Source organism: Macadamia integrifolia, chromosome 14, assembly GCF_013358625.1.
Source record: "Macadamia integrifolia cultivar HAES 741 chromosome 14, SCU_Mint_v3, whole genome shotgun sequence".
Taxonomy (NCBI): Eukaryota; Viridiplantae; Streptophyta; class Magnoliopsida; order Proteales; family Proteaceae; genus Macadamia; species Macadamia integrifolia.
The window spans coordinates 1,890,225-1,905,771 of NC_056570.1; the positions used below are offsets into that span (position 1 = coordinate 1,890,225).

At 37.6% G+C, this 15,547-nt stretch overlaps 1 protein-coding gene across 1 annotated transcript; it reads right to left on the reverse strand.

Annotated features, from left to right (window-relative positions):
* Positions 1-4,925: 4,925 nt before the first annotated feature.
* On the reverse strand, positions 4,926-7,159 carry LOC122061667 (GDSL esterase/lipase At4g10955-like). The gene is made up of 3 exons (XM_042625079.1): positions 6,861-7,159; positions 5,804-6,764; positions 4,926-4,931 (listed from the first exon to the last, which is right to left on the reverse strand). The coding sequence occupies exons 1-3, from the start codon at positions 6,920-6,922 to the stop codon at positions 4,926-4,928; spliced, it is 1,029 nt and encodes a 342-aa protein (XP_042481013.1). The 5' UTR covers positions 6,923-7,159.
* Between the last annotated feature and the right edge of the window lie 8,388 nt (positions 7,160-15,547).

The window sequence follows — 15,547 nt, forward strand, 5'->3', positions numbered from 1 at the left end:
TTAAATAACAAAAATTTGAGATTTACATTGAAAAAATTACACAAGGTTAATTACATCATAAACAACAACAAGAAGATGATACTATCCAACTCTAAAAGCCTTGGAAAAACATCTGAAAGCATAAACACCACTTCCGGTTTACTGGCTAGATCAAGAGCATGAGAGAGCGTAACATGGCCTCAAGAATGGTCCAAATTCTATGAAAAAACCTCCTGCAAAAACTCTGCTCATATTCTTCTTCAAAAGAGTTCAAAATTTTTGTTTTGTCCTCTGAAAAAGCTTGTCCTCTATTTCTCTCCCCAAAACATCTATCTTTTCTCTTTTAATTAGAAAACTCCACTCTTTCAAAAGTGACTTTTCGTTTTCTATAACCACACTAAGGAAAAGTTGGTTGACCTTCACATGGGGCTGGACCCCACATGACAACTCCCAACAAACTCCCCCTCCATACCATGAGGAGGACTCCCCCATACTGGATGCTCACATGTCATCCCTTTATTCCAAAGCTTTGCATAGTTCATGATTCTCTTTTGGTACTGTTTTCATCATTTTTTTACAGATTTTGATCAATAGGAATCATGTTCATCAAATCATTTGTAAGACATTTTGAATCTAAGGATATTGTTCATCAATGTTATTAGTCTGAGAGTGGAATGTAGCATTCTTTCTTAGATCAATGACAATTTGACTGTCACACCTAACCACGTACTCCTTTTGCTTCAAACCCAACTCCATAAGAAAAATGCTTCAACCATAGAATCTCTTCACAAGTATTATGTGGCAACAATGTATATTGCCTCTGTGTGTAACATATTTTTGCAACTTTGATTGCAAAGAGATGAGTCCCCCTGCAAAAGTAAACAAATAATTTGAAGTAGATTTTTTCAATCAAGATCTCCTGCCACATATGCATTTTTATAGCCTTCCATTATGGATGATGAGTTTCCAAAACATAGGGAAACTTCAAATGTGTCTCTTAGACCTTATAATCCATTTTGTAGCCTCCCAATATTGCTTGCTTAGATTTGCTAAGGCTGCTTTGCTTAGATTTGCTAAGGCTGCGTTTGGTAATCATCCAAAAAAACGTTTCTGATGTTTTCCCGTTCTATGGGAACAAAAAAACGGAATAAAGTGTTTGGTATCAACTTGGTGTTTTCGGTTTTTTTGGAACGGAAAGGGAGGAAAAATGCTAGAAACGCAAAATGATGAAACGACGAAACATTGTTCCATCATTTTGGTTTCGTTCCAAATGCAAAAAAAGTGAACAAATAGGGAAATCGTTCCTGAAACAGGTTTACCAAAAGCCATTTTTCTGTTTTAAAATGGCATTTTGACATGGAAACTAAAATTTTTGTTTTTAACATGAAATGTTGTTTCTAGAACTGAATGACTACCAAACGCAGCCTAAGTATTTTCTAACTAGAAAATACTGGATGTGCTATGGTTGGCTTTGTATTCACCATAGTATACATCAAACTCGCTACAACTGATGCATATGAGATCTTATTCATTTCCTTTGTTTCTTCATTGCTAGTTAGAGATACCATAGCGATCAATTTCAAGTGGCTAGCTAATGTTGTACTCACAGGATTGACATTCTTTTGAATCATTCAAGTACCTTTTCAATGTATTTTTCTTTTGATGGCTGCAACTTCTTGTTTCCTTTATCATGCTTAATTGTCATGCAACTCTTAGGTCCTTGATGTCATAGACTTTGTTCAAGTCTTTCTTTTACTTTCAATCAAGTTAGCATCTTGATCAAGGCTAAGCATATTATCACATATACAGTAAATGATCGTTGCTATATATGTGTATAAAGTGACCGTAAAATATTATTGTTTCCAAGCTTAATAAAAAAAAAAAAAAAAAAAAATTGGGGAAAAAAAACTTAATCGATTAACAATGGTACTACATAACCGCAACTAAAAAAAAATATATATATATATATATATACGGTTATATATTTCCACGGCTTAATGTCAATATTTATCCGCAATAGAAATTATTGCAATATATTGCTGTTGCTAAATGCCCCAAAACCCATTATTGCACCCAACTTGAATGGCACGCCAAATATAAAATTTTTCTTTATTGAATTTCTGGGGATTATGCAGTTTAAGGCCAAATAAAAAAATAAAAAATCTTTTCTTTACATGGTATTTTAATAAATTATCATGTATGAAACATTTTACCAAAAAGAAAATTGCATATTGATTTTAAGGGAGAGTGTTCCCTAAAGGGCAATGTGGCCCACGCGTTAAGAGTACGCACGGAAGCATCGACAATGGCAGGATTTCCTCCAATTCCAAAGTTATGTCCTTAAATAGAGGTATACCCCTTGGTATGATTATGTCTTTACACCTATTTTGTAAACATGTATCTAGACACCTCTTTATATGTTGAGATATGCCTCTAATGGATGTCCACATTTAAAGGTGTTTTTAGAAGATGTCCATATGTAGGAGTGGAAAGAAATGTATCTACCGAAGTAAGGCATGTCTCTAAGGCTCTGTACTGTATCGTTCTAAAAAATGGATTCTACTGTTTTTTCATTTTTTTGGAACAGAAATAGGGTAAAAACTGTATGGTAAACCGGTTCAGTTTCTTAATTTTTTGAAATGAACCAAGCACTTTTAAGGCTTTGGAGTCATTTTTTTGGAGCATGAAAAGCAAGCTTTTTATTCTCAGAATCGATTATGAGCAAAAGGCGGAGAAAAAATGGGTGCTTTTAAGAGACGAGGGGCATAAGTGGTATTTTCCATTTAAAACATAAACTTGCCCTACAACCGTTGAATGATCTTCATCTTCTTCAATCACACAAAACCCTAGCCTCTTGTGACATCCCATCATTTGACATTTAGGAGAAGGAAATCTCAGGTACCTTCTTCTGCTTCTTCTTCCTCCTCTTCTTCTTATTCTCTCTCTCTCTCTCTCTCTCTCTCTCTCAACTGGAAGAAGAAACTTCAGGAACCAGAAAGGGGTGAAGGAAAGAATTGAAATCAAGCAAAGCCTTACTCCAAAGAATTCGAGCTCGATTTTAGGCTTTTCAGGTACGGACGTCAACGGTACCGATTATGATGCATTTATGGAGCTAGAAAGCGAGATGGATTTTTTTAAGGAGAGAAACGAGATGGGTTTTTGGTATTTCAATTGAGCCGCAGAGATTTATTTGGGTTTGAAGGATAGAGAGGTGAAATATTGCAAGGCAGGGCAGCCAATTTCCTTCTCTGATTTCCTTTTTCTCTATTCTTTTCTCTCAACTCTCAAGCATTTGAGAAAATGGTCATAATTAGATAGAGCAAGTTGGGTTGTTTTTAGAAAAGTGTAATTTCATCCTTCACATATAAAATTTGTGTGTTCAAAAGATGAAGCTTTGCTGCTTTGTTATCCTTTTGGAGTTAAACGATATGGGATGTTGTTGTTTCTGGAGAGGGTAATTAATTTCATCCTTCTGGTTTTGTATTTGTTCAGTGTTGGTTTTTGAAAACACTTGTAGATTGCAAATTCAGAAATCTTTCTGAATTTGAGATTAAAATATGAAATCCAACCTAAACCTGAACACCATCTTATCTAATTAGATAAGAAATTGCTGGTTACAAAAAATGGTTTCCATGGTTTGGAAACTCTTTTAGCCTTAACTATCATTTAGTCTATCATGGTTTTATCTAAGAGTTGGTGGCTTTGAGTTGACCACTATCTAAGTTGAGAAACAAGATCTTTTTGAAATCCTAGCCCCCCTCAAAACTCAAATCCATGACTTAGATTGAACATATAGTAAGTACAGAATTTGCCTTAAGAAGCCATTTATATTGAGGGGAGGAATGACTAGATAGTATTTGATGTTCCCACTTGCACCCTATTGTTGAAGGATAGTGAAGAGATAATGGTCATTTCCTTAAGAAGATCAATAATCGTAATAAGAATGATGGAGAATGGTGTAGGTGGCATTTTATGTAATTATTGTTTTCACAACAAAAAATGTTTCTGTTAAGTACGAATCATACAAGTTCTTGTTTCTTCTTAGTTACAGAAACTTTTTTTTTTAGCGTTACCATACAACATTTAAGGTGCAGAATCACTCCAAAAACACAGAAATACAAAAAACTATGCCGAACCGAGAATCAATTTTTTAAAATAGAAACGTTACAATACAGAGCCTAAATGACCTATGAATATAAGAAGTAATCCAAATCTCCATAAAAAATTTTCTTTTGCTTTCACAGGTTCTTTTTCTTTCTTCCTAAACACAAAATTATAGATGGAATTCTTGGTAGCTTCTTCTTTAACTTCACTGCCTCCAATCTCCATCTGTTTCTGTTCATAAAATAACCAATATACTCTACACAGAAGGGATCTGCTGGATTAACAAACAAATTGGGGACCCATGGAGACAACTCAAGTAAAGCTTTTTTTGATAAACTCAAATGGAGTAGCCATGAATAGTGGATTAAATAAGAAAGATTGGAGATAAACTCCTTTCTTGGCCATGTTCTTGCCAACAAGAATTGCCAAGGTAGGGAGAGGAGTTACATTCCTTACATTGGATCTTAATGTTTAAGGGGTATTTGGAGTTCGAGCAATTAATGCGCCATTGACTTGTGGTTCAATACCCTATGAACAGTAGGATCACATGTGGAGAGAAAGCAAGCTCATTCTATATATATGGGAATGTTGTACCAAACCAAGAACCTAGAGGGAGAAGAATATTGGTTCTGAACTGTAGAACACTAGAACAACCCTAACCTTCTTCCTTCTCCTTGACGAGTGGAACTGTTTCACAGAACCAAATTAGAATCGAGCTACAAAATCGAAAGCAAAACCGTATTAGAACTGAAGCCAAACCAAGTATCAAAATTCAGAACCCACTCGGTTCATGGTTCGATTATGGTTCACCCCATCACACACCCTCACCCTCCTAAACCAAATCAAAACTGAACAAAAAAATCAGAAACATAAGATCAGAAAGTTGAAAGTTGCTATTGGCTACTTTTCTAGATCATAATTGGAAAGTTCTCTCAAAGGGAATTCAGCATCTTGGACCATAGGGACTGACCATATTTTTCACATTTTGCCCTTTATTGGAAAGTAAGTTGCAAATGACCATCAACCCAAAAAAAAAAAAAAAGGTTGCTAGTGACCATCACAACTTACTTTATTCTATTTTCAGCAAGTTATTGACTTTGGGGGATTTACACAAGTTTACCAATTTGGACTTTGATTCTCACAAAACTACTTCGATGACGGCCCATTCCACCTTCCTTTCCTATTTGATTCCCTTAATTTGGAAATGTCTTTAACCCACCACTTTGGGAGTCAATGACCAATCAAGTGTATGGCATTCCTTTCATACTTAGCTTCCAATTATGGGAGTTAAAACTTGCTATTCAGACGGCTTTAAATGGTCTGATGTGGCAGTGAAGTCCATATCATCGAACACTGTTCTTATCAGAGTATAACCAAGAGTATAACCAAATCATTGATGAGTTTGTAAGGAACATGCAGAAGCTACGTCTTGACCCTAGTATGACATCTAACAGTGCTGTTTGGAGGGCAAAGATCCATGTTGCAGTCTACGTTTAGGTGGGATGACTCGGAGGTGTTGCATTGCCTTATTTCTTTTCTTGATCATCCCCCCCCCCTTCCCCTTTTTTTCTCTCTTCTACTTTTTATCTTTTTCTTTGACAAATCCATGTAGCCGACCCCATTTCATTGGGAAAAGGCTGAGTTGTTGATAGTTGTTTGTTGAATCAGAAACACATAGGTAGTTTTTATTTTTTTTTTTTAGAAGAAACACGTTAAGTACTTTCTTCCATCTGTATTGATATAGCTTAAAATGCATATGCAGGTCTGGTCTCCACCACTGACGAATCCCATGAGCTCTTACAAAATCTGGTGATGGGGTAAAGTTGATGGTAAGATTTGTAGATGGGAGGAGATGCAAAGGTTCTGATTTAGTCTTCCCCAACAAAAGATTCCTTGTGGAATTCTGTGAAGCTAGTTCTTCAATTTTCGAGGCTCCAATCTCTTCCATCTTCTTCCTGTGCTCAAAATAACCAACATACTCTGAGCTTATATCATCCGCCGGATTCACAAACAAACAAGGGATCCATGGAGACAAGACAACAAAGGGATCCTCTGATTGATGACCCTTTATGGCAACAGTGAGTCCAGCCGTGATAAAACTTTTTGCGATTCGGATCCCTTGTCTCAGTGTCTTATCTTCAATCCTCTCAATTGGAGCAAATGAGAATGGTGGATTAAAGAGGAAAGCTTGGAGAAAAAATCCTGTCTTGGCCATGTTCTTGCCAGCAAGCATTGCCATGGCAGAGCCCAAAGAATGACCAGCTAACCAAATATTCAAAGCTCCAGCTACATCAACCTTGTTCTTTATGGCTTCCATTGCAACCTTAAAGCGTGAGGTTCCATGGAGTTCATTAATGGTGAAAAGGAAACCCAATCTGAGATCCTCCTGTATGCAGGAGTTTGGATTAATGACTGTTCCTCGGAAGGCAATGACATATCTTGGAGCCTCCTGGATTGAGTAGTGACAATTAGAAGCCTTGGGTTTGAATTCAAAAATGGAACCAAAGATGGAGGAATCCACTTCATCCCTGAGCTGAAGAACCAACTGAAAATGGAAAAACTCCCACCAAGCTGGAGCAAGAGAATCAGCCCCTTTACGATTCTGCTGGCGATCTCGCTCTAAAGCATTGACACCTTGTACTAAGCTTGCAGCAACAGATCTACAGTGATGCTCATTATTCCTGCAAAACACAAAAGATAACTTTTTTTTATAATTGCATAACATGATTTCTACAATATATTAAAAGAAGCCATTGATGTAGGGGAAGATGTTGTACCAATCAATAGCTGTGAGGTGTAAAGCTCCTAAAAGACTGAAGAAGTAACTCTCAGAGGCCATTACCCTCTAGGAATCTGTAATTTACCTGAGAGAACCAAGAACAATGATCAATTGGCTGCAAAAACTTGAAAAGGATGGTGGAGGGGGGGAAGATGCTGCATAAAAAATTCTTGAATCAGCAATGAGCTGAACATGTCACTCTGTATATTTTCCAAATGCATAAGAACTGATTGAATCTATTCCAAACCAGAAAGAGAATAGTATGTCCATTTGTTAACTGTTACATTCAAACTTTAAAGGCTCAGTGACAAGCATTTGTAAAAAATTTCTCATACAGATTGACTAATGGGTACCACAGAACAATGTGAATTCAGACTGCAGACAGAGGCCAGGCTGTGTAGTAGTGAAGCATTTATCTGCAGTTACTTCTATAAATGATACCCAAACCGGAAACTAACAGGTTTCGCTCTGCCAGATACTTTTATTTTTGTTAAATAATCAAGCATCAAGCTTAACCTAACTTAGATATCTATATATATATATATATACATATATATATATAGAGAGAGAGAGAGAGAGATGAGTTCTTTTGGGGACTCCAACCAATCCCCCTGAAAGAACAGAAGGGCCAACACGAAATCCAACCCAAGCTAACTTTTGATTTGAGCTAAACCAAACTGAACAAGAATTCAGAAACATCATGCACCACTCATACACACCATGTGCATCATCACCATGCCAATATGTCAACTTATAAGGCCACTTCATCGGCCACATCATCTACCTCCACGACGTGACTCGAACTGAGTGTACAAGTACACTACTCAACCAAAACCATCCAAATTATCGCACATGCTATGTTGCTAACAATGACAACAATGCCACACACTGTACCACTTACCAATGCAACCATTACCACAACGCCAACGCCAAATGTCTAACAACAATGACATATCTAGGGGACTTTTCGATTGAAAGGTAAGAAGTAGAAGATGGAGGTTGGAATTCATAAATGACACCAAAGATGTTATAATCTTTTTCCTAGAGGGGACAAAACACACCAAAGATGTTATGGAAGTACTCCCACCAGGGTGGAGCAAGAGATTCAGGTCCTATACGATTGTTCTGGTAGTCACCCTCTAAACCAGTGACGCCTCGTACCAAGTAGGCGGCAACAGATGCAGGGTGACAATCATTATTCCTGCATGTTGGCAAGATTAAAGGAAACTCTAATCCTGATTTGGTAGGGAATCGAATAGAATTGAGAGGTGATTGTAATTACCAAAATAGTGATTGTAACAAATCTCCTCTAACTCTATTTAAAGAAAATGAATCCTTTCCCAGGAAGACAAGTTGAATGGGGGAGTTATCTCCGTGGACTAGGTTCCATACTGGAACTGAACCACGTTAATTCTTGGTGTTCCTTCTCCTTCTTCTCCTCTCTTCTTCTGTTATTCTTCCATTATTTCTTGTGTGTGATATTGAAACATGGTATCAGAGCAAGTTGAATGATCCAAGGTATCGTTCGAATCTGCATTTTTTGATTAGAAGTTCTGGTTTTGCGTTCGGTGGGAAGATTTGATCGGTTGATCTGTGGTTCCCAAAGCTTTCTTCGCTGCCTCACCTAATATTAGATAAATGCCTTGAGACTGACTGTGTTGTTCTTTATCATGTCTACATCTGATAGCATTAAAACTGTTTCACACTCTAATGAAGTGCATAATCGGCTCACCTCCATTCTCTTAAATGAGAGAAACTATCTTCCCTGGTCTAGGGCGGTATCTGTTGCTTTAGGAGGCCATTCTAAACTGGGTTATATCAATGGTGCAACCAAAGCCCCTGACCCTGCTAATCCCAAGTATGTTGAGTGGCTTGCTAATGACAATCTTGTTATGAATTGGTTATTTAATTCCATGGAACCTGGAATTTATGAAATATTTTCCTATTCTGTAACCTCACAAGATCTTTGGAATTCCCTACATGATATGTATGGTCATGTTGATAATGCATCACGAATATTTGAGTTACAATGGGAAATTGCTCATGCCGAGCACTAATCCAATCAACCCTTCATCGAACACCTTGGAAATTTAAAGAAAAAATGGGATGAGCTTCGCCAATATCGACCTTCTGCTCCAACCGTTGATGAGTATGTTAAAAGGGAAGAGCAAGATCGGATTTTTTAGTTGCTTGCAAGCATAAAACCAGAGTATGAGGACCTTAAACGTCAAATTTTGATGAGTCCAACCCTTCCAACATTCAGCAATGTGTGTGCATTATCCAAAGGGAAGAAACCCGTCGCCGTGTGATGAACCCTGATTCTAAAACAGGGGGAGACTCAGTTGAAAATTCTGCTCGCATTGCCAACACAATGGCTCCTCAAAATTCTGCCACACTGCGAATCGGTCTTTCACAGGGAAAGGTAAAGGAAAAGCCAAGGAAACAAATACCACTGTAGTCACTGTGATAAAGACGGTCATTCAAAAAGTCGTTGCTGGATTTTATTTCCACATCTGTGACCCAACAAAGAGATTAAGGGTATTGATGCAAATGTTGCCATTGAGGCAAAAGCCGTGAATCTAGATCTTCAAGCTTCCTTAGGGAAAATTGCTATGCAACTTCAGCAACTTTTGCAAGCTAATGGAACGATTTCTTCTGAATCTGGAAATTTGGCTCATTTTGGTAAGCACCTGGCCTTAAATGTTGTCCCTGCTCAGAACTATTTTATTATTGATTCAGGAGCAACTGATCACTTTTGTAGTTTCTCTTCTGGTTATCCAATTTTTGTATTATTCCTAGTGGAACACATTCCCCTATCACTATGGCAAATGGAACCCATGTTCCTGTTTGTGGGTGTGGCACAATGAAATTATTCTCTACATCTTGTGATATATTGTTTCTTCCATATTTATCTTCCAAATTGTTATATGTCACTAAGCTTACTAAATATTTGGACTACACTGTTGTGTTTTCCCATCAAAAGGTCGTGTTTTAGTACAGATGAACAGGGAGGACGATTGGTGAAGGTCGCTTGCACAAGGATTGTATGTTCTTGATGTTCCAAGTGAAGCATTGGTGGCAAGAAAAAATAAGGATACCAAGGCTCAACTATGGCATTGGTGAATGGGACACCCCTTAGATAATGTGTTGCATCATTTAAATTCTGATTTTTCTCTTGACTCTAGTTCTTGTGAAACTTGTCGGTAGTCTAAACATCATAGATTACCTTTTATTTCTAGCTCTCATATGTCTAGTGAATTATTTGAACTTGTCCATTCGGATGTTTGGGGGCATGCACCTATTAACTCTCATGATGGTTTTAAATATTTTGTTACTTTCATTGAAGATAAGTCACGTTCCACTTGGTTGTATTTGCTTACCTCTAAGAGTGAAGTACTTAATGTTTTTCAAGAATTTTGTGCTATGATTTTCACTCAATACAATGCCCGTATTAAGATCCTGCAAACTGATAATGGGACTGAGTATACAAATCATCCTTTTGAATCATTTCTTAACAGTCTTGGTATCGTGCATCAGACCTCTTGTGTTGGTACTCCTCAACAGAACGGAGTGACTGAACGAAAAAATAGTCATCTGCTGGAGGTGACTCGATCATTGTTATTTCATGGAAATTTACCTAAAACTTATTGGTCTGATGCGGTTCTTACCAGTTGCTATCTGATAAATCGTCTCCCAAGCAAGGTCTTGCAGTATAAATCTCCCATGGAGATTCTCCTTGGTCGCTTTGTTGTTATCTTCCAACTTCGGGTTTTTGGGAGTGTATGCTATGTTCACTCCCCTGGGGGTAAACTTGATCCCCGAGCTCATAAACATGTCTTTCTTGGCTATTCCTCTATTAAAAATGGATATAATTGTTTTGGTCCCATTGCTCAAAAGGCTACATTTCCTATGATGTTACTTTTGATGAGACTCATATGTTCTTTCCTAACAGGGCTCAAATTCTGGGGGAGAATGTCCACACCAGTGACTTTGACTACAGTGAATTTGTCCCTATGCCACTTAAGATGCATTACTCCAATGAGTCTATGGGTAATATTCATGCTGGTGATAATCAAGCAGGATCACCATCACCTATTGTGGAGACGTCGCCAGAAGGACCACCACCTATTGTGTAGACGTCACCACCACCATCGTCTCTAGTAGAGGCTCCTCCTATTCGTCTTTCCACCAGGATATCACAACCTTCTACCAGGCTCAGAGATTTTACAACATATCAGTCTGTTCGGTTTCCTATACAAGACTACATATGCTATGATAAGATCTCATCAGAGTTTTGTGCTTTTCTATCCACTATTGATGTGCACAAGGAACCTGCAACCTTTCTTGATGTGAAAAATTCCCATGTCTGGCAAAGAGCCATGAATGAAGAACTAGAGGCACTCAACAAAAATCACACTTGGGATATTACTACCTTACGTAAGGGAAAATGCTCAGTTGGGTGTCGATGGGTGTACAAGATAAAATATAAAGATGATGGTTCCATTGAGTGTCACAAGGCTAGATTGGTCACCAAAGGATATACTTAGACCTTTGGTGAAGATTACAAAGAGACATTTGCTCCATTCGTGAAGATGAGTACTGTTGGAGTGTTGATGTCTGTTGATGTGAATTGTGATTGGACCCTCTTCCAAATGGATGTCAAAAATGCATTCTTGCAAGGTGATCATGTGGAAGAGGTCTACATGGATGTGCCCCCTGGTCATCCTTTTGAACATCACTCTGGTGCGGTATGTAAACTCAATAAAGCAATATATAGTCTCAAACAGTCACCACGTGCCTGGTATGGAAAGTTAAGTTCTGCTCTTGAGAGTGTCGGCTTCAAGAAGGGAGATCTTGATCATTTGTTATTTGTGAAGCGTGACGGCAAAGGAACTGTAGTTGTTTTGATTTATGTTGATGATATAGTTATTACATGTGATAATCTTCTTGAAATTGAAGCTACCAAGCAACACTTGAATAAGAAGTTTGACATCAGTAAAGGGTTAAGGGTTATTTATAGAGATAGCTCGCTCCAATAATGTTATTTATTTCGCAAAGAAAATATGTGCTCGACCTGCTAAAAGAAATTGGCAAATTGGGAGTTACTCCTACAGAGTCTCCCATGGATTACAACAAATTCGGTAATAATACTACACATTTATCCAATATTGGTCATTTTCAGAGACTAGTGGGTCGGTTAATTTACTTAACCATTACAAGACTAGATATTGCTTATGCAGTAAGCTATGTGAGTCAGTTTATGCATGCTCCTACTGAAGGGCATATGGATCTGGTAAATCGAATACTTTGGTACCTAAAGTCTTGTCCAGGTCGAGGTATTTTAATGCAAAAACATGGGCATACAGAGATTGTTGCATACTCTGATGCAGATTGGGCCGAAAGTCCTCTTGATAGAAAGTCGACCTCTGGTTTCTGTACCTTTGTGGGAGGAAATTTGGTTACTTGGAAAAGTAAAAAAGCAAAGTGTGGTGGCAAGGTCTAGTGCTGAAGCAGAATACAGGGCCGCCATGGCGTCAGCTACAAGTGAATTAGTTTGGCTAAAATTATAAGTGAGAGAATTGGGGTTTGACACCTTCAAATCACCTATGAAATTGTTTTGTGATAATCAAGCTGCGACTTACATTGCTTCGAATCCTGTGTTTCACAAACGGACCAAACACATAGAAGTTGATTGCCATTTCATTTGGGAAAAAGTCCAAGACAAGACCATTGAGACACCTTATATTAGAAGTAAAGAACAACTGGCTGATGTGTTCACTAAAGCTCTTTCTAAGAGTATTTTTCAGGATATGTTGTCCAAGTTGACCTCCAACAGAGTCTTCGCTCCTACTTGGAGGGGGAGTGTTGGCGAGATTAAAGGAAACTCTAATCCTGATTTGGTAGGGAATCGAATAAAATTGAGAGGTGATTGTAATTACCAAAATAGTGATTGTAACAAATCTCCTCTAACTCTATTTAAAGAGAATGAATCCTCTCCCAAGAAGACAAGTTGAATGGGGGAGTTATCTCCGTGGACTAGGTTCCATACTGGAACTGAACCACGTTAATTCTTGATGTTCCTTCTCCTTCTTCTCCTCTCTTCTTCTATTATTCTTCCATTATTTCTTGTGTGTGTGATATTGAAACACTGAAAAACACAAGAGAGTCCGTATAAGCTCCCTACGAGGGAGAAGAGTTACCGTTGTCCCCTATATGGGATCCTACCGTTTAAGGGGTACTTGGAGTCCAAACAATTAATGTACCATTGACTTGTGGTTTAATATCCCATGAACTATGGGATCAGATGTGGAGAGGATCCAAGCTCATTCTATATATATAGAAATGCTGTACCAATCAAAAGGTTCTTGGAACAGAGGTCCTGAAGTGCTGAATGATTCGTTGTTCGAGAACATTGCCCTCTATTTTCTGCTCTCCTCCTCTTGTTGATGATGTTTCCAATGATTCTACTATTTACCATAGAGAACCCCCAGGAAAAATGATCAATAGACTGAAAGAACTCAGAAAGGGGGAAGGGGAAGGGGAAGGGGAAGGGGAGGGGGAGGGTAAAATGCTGCATAAGAGATTCTTGAATCAACAATGAACTGAACATGTGATCACTATGCATGTTTTCCAAATGCATGAGAACCTAATCTGAGTCCCTAAATGACTAACAAGAATCTTAATGAACTTGGAATCCAAAAATAAAACTCCAAAAATAAAAATAAAAAAGTTGTAAGAAGAGGAGATGGAAGTTAAATAATGTGGTGATCTTTTAAGTTTATAATCGGAAATTTGGGATCCGATGGTGCAATAATTGCATCAACCAGAGGTCTATAGGAAAATATTCAATTTGAAGAACTGATAATGGCCAAATAGAATCTAGGGGAATAGACTACTAAATCGAAGATGATCTTGTCACACAAATTGCCAATTTTTTTTTTATATTATTATTATTATTATTTTTTTAATTTTTTAATTTTTTATTATTATTTTTTCTTTTTGGAAGGAGGGGAAGTATATAACAGCCATGAGGAGCCTCCTGGTGAGCATGGGTTTTTCGTGTACTATAGCTCACCACGATTGTTGCCACCAATAACGATTTAAACTTGTAAGAAATGGAAAGGAGATGGTTCAAAACATACTATATATCAGAAAGATGGGTGAAAGTTCTCCCCTTTCTTCAATCACTCGATCTCCAATCCTAGAAGCGAAAGAGAAGAGAGAGTGAAAAAGTAATGTGGATGGAGTGTTAAGGAATCATACTAATGAACCCAAGAGAGATAATTGAGAGAGGTAAAGGAGCATCAAAAGAAAGGGAATAGAAACAATATTCCAAGGTTGTGTTGAAGAGCATTAAAGAATATCAGACTACCGTGATCTGCTGGCTCATGGATGCGCTCTTATTTATAGATAGTGAATCTCATAAAATGCAAGGAAAGAAATAAGATCACGGGTGTACTGATTGTTCTTGTACATGAACCTGATCCGGCCTTTTGTTTTAGTTGGGGCATGTAGTTCTGTGTTGGCTGATGTGGCCCAATTGCCACATCAGCATGTAGTCGATGGCAACATAAGTGGTAGTTTTCTACTATGACACATAACTCCCTTGATTGTATTAAGTTACTTAAGAAAATTTTAGGGTTCTGGCTTTTGAATTCATTGAAAGAGCAAGAAGAGAAATCCAATGCATGAGAGTCCCCCTACCACAGGGTCTGAAAGGGGCAAATGTATGTAGAGATGGAAGAGTTCCCCAATATTGTCTCCACCATCCATTAATGTATATGGATTTGCAGTGTTATTACCATCACAATGTTGATTTTCAAACAGTGAATCAAGTCCCTTTCTAAGGGAGTTAGCTTAAGGAACATGCCAAATTGTGCTAGTGTTGCTAATGGACAAAACAGACATAATATTTCTATGAATACCCATTGGATAAAGTTGAAAGTTATGGTGTAACTTCTTCCTTTTAAGTTGTGAGATGAGATCCAGTAATACAGGAACCCGATCCTTGGTAGAATGCTAGATTGGGAGATGAGATGCCCATAAGGACATAAAGTTGAAAGTTATGGTGAAACTTCACCCCCCCCCAAAGAATCAGCAATGAACTTTATTAAAAGAATGAATGAAATACAAAGCACGACTTAAGAACCATAAAATCAAACACCAAATCAATCAGACTATCTATCGACCTTTGGCATGGTCATCAAAATACTAGGCTCTCTCTCTCTCTCTCTCTCTCTCATCTTTTCTTTCTTCACTCTCCTCTCCAACCTGAGGCTTTTAATATTTTTGGCCATTTTATACTATGCGCAGTTCCTATCGGTTGTCACATACTCAAGTCAAGTATATATCAATTATCTCAGTATAAAACACAGCGTGTGAACTATCTTCTTGACTAATCCAGGGGATCAAAATGGGTGGCCTTTGGAATTATTTGATATTCTGATTGAAATTTTGCTTTCCATGACTAAATTGGATGTTATGCTTTGTAAGGATGAATATATAATTTAGTTGTTACCTAAAAAATATATAATTTCAAAACTATTAAGGCTTCTAATATGGCTAGGATTAATAAATTAACTCATCATTTTTTTTTTTTTGGTATTAACTCATCAATTAACGATATATGAAACGTTTTTATTAGTTTTTTTTTTTTTTATCAGCGAGTTCTTATTTAGTTAAGTT

Bases quoted from the DNA above. Each gene is read 5' to 3' on its own strand.
- LOC122061667 (XM_042625079.1), bottom strand. From the start codon at position 6,922: ATGGCCTCTGAGAGTTACTTCTTCAGTCTTTTAGGAGCTTTACACCTC. The intron at 6,765-6,860 runs GTACAACATCTT...TGTGTTTTGCAG, and splicing joins CACCTCACAGCTATTGATTG to GAATAATGAGCATCACTGTA.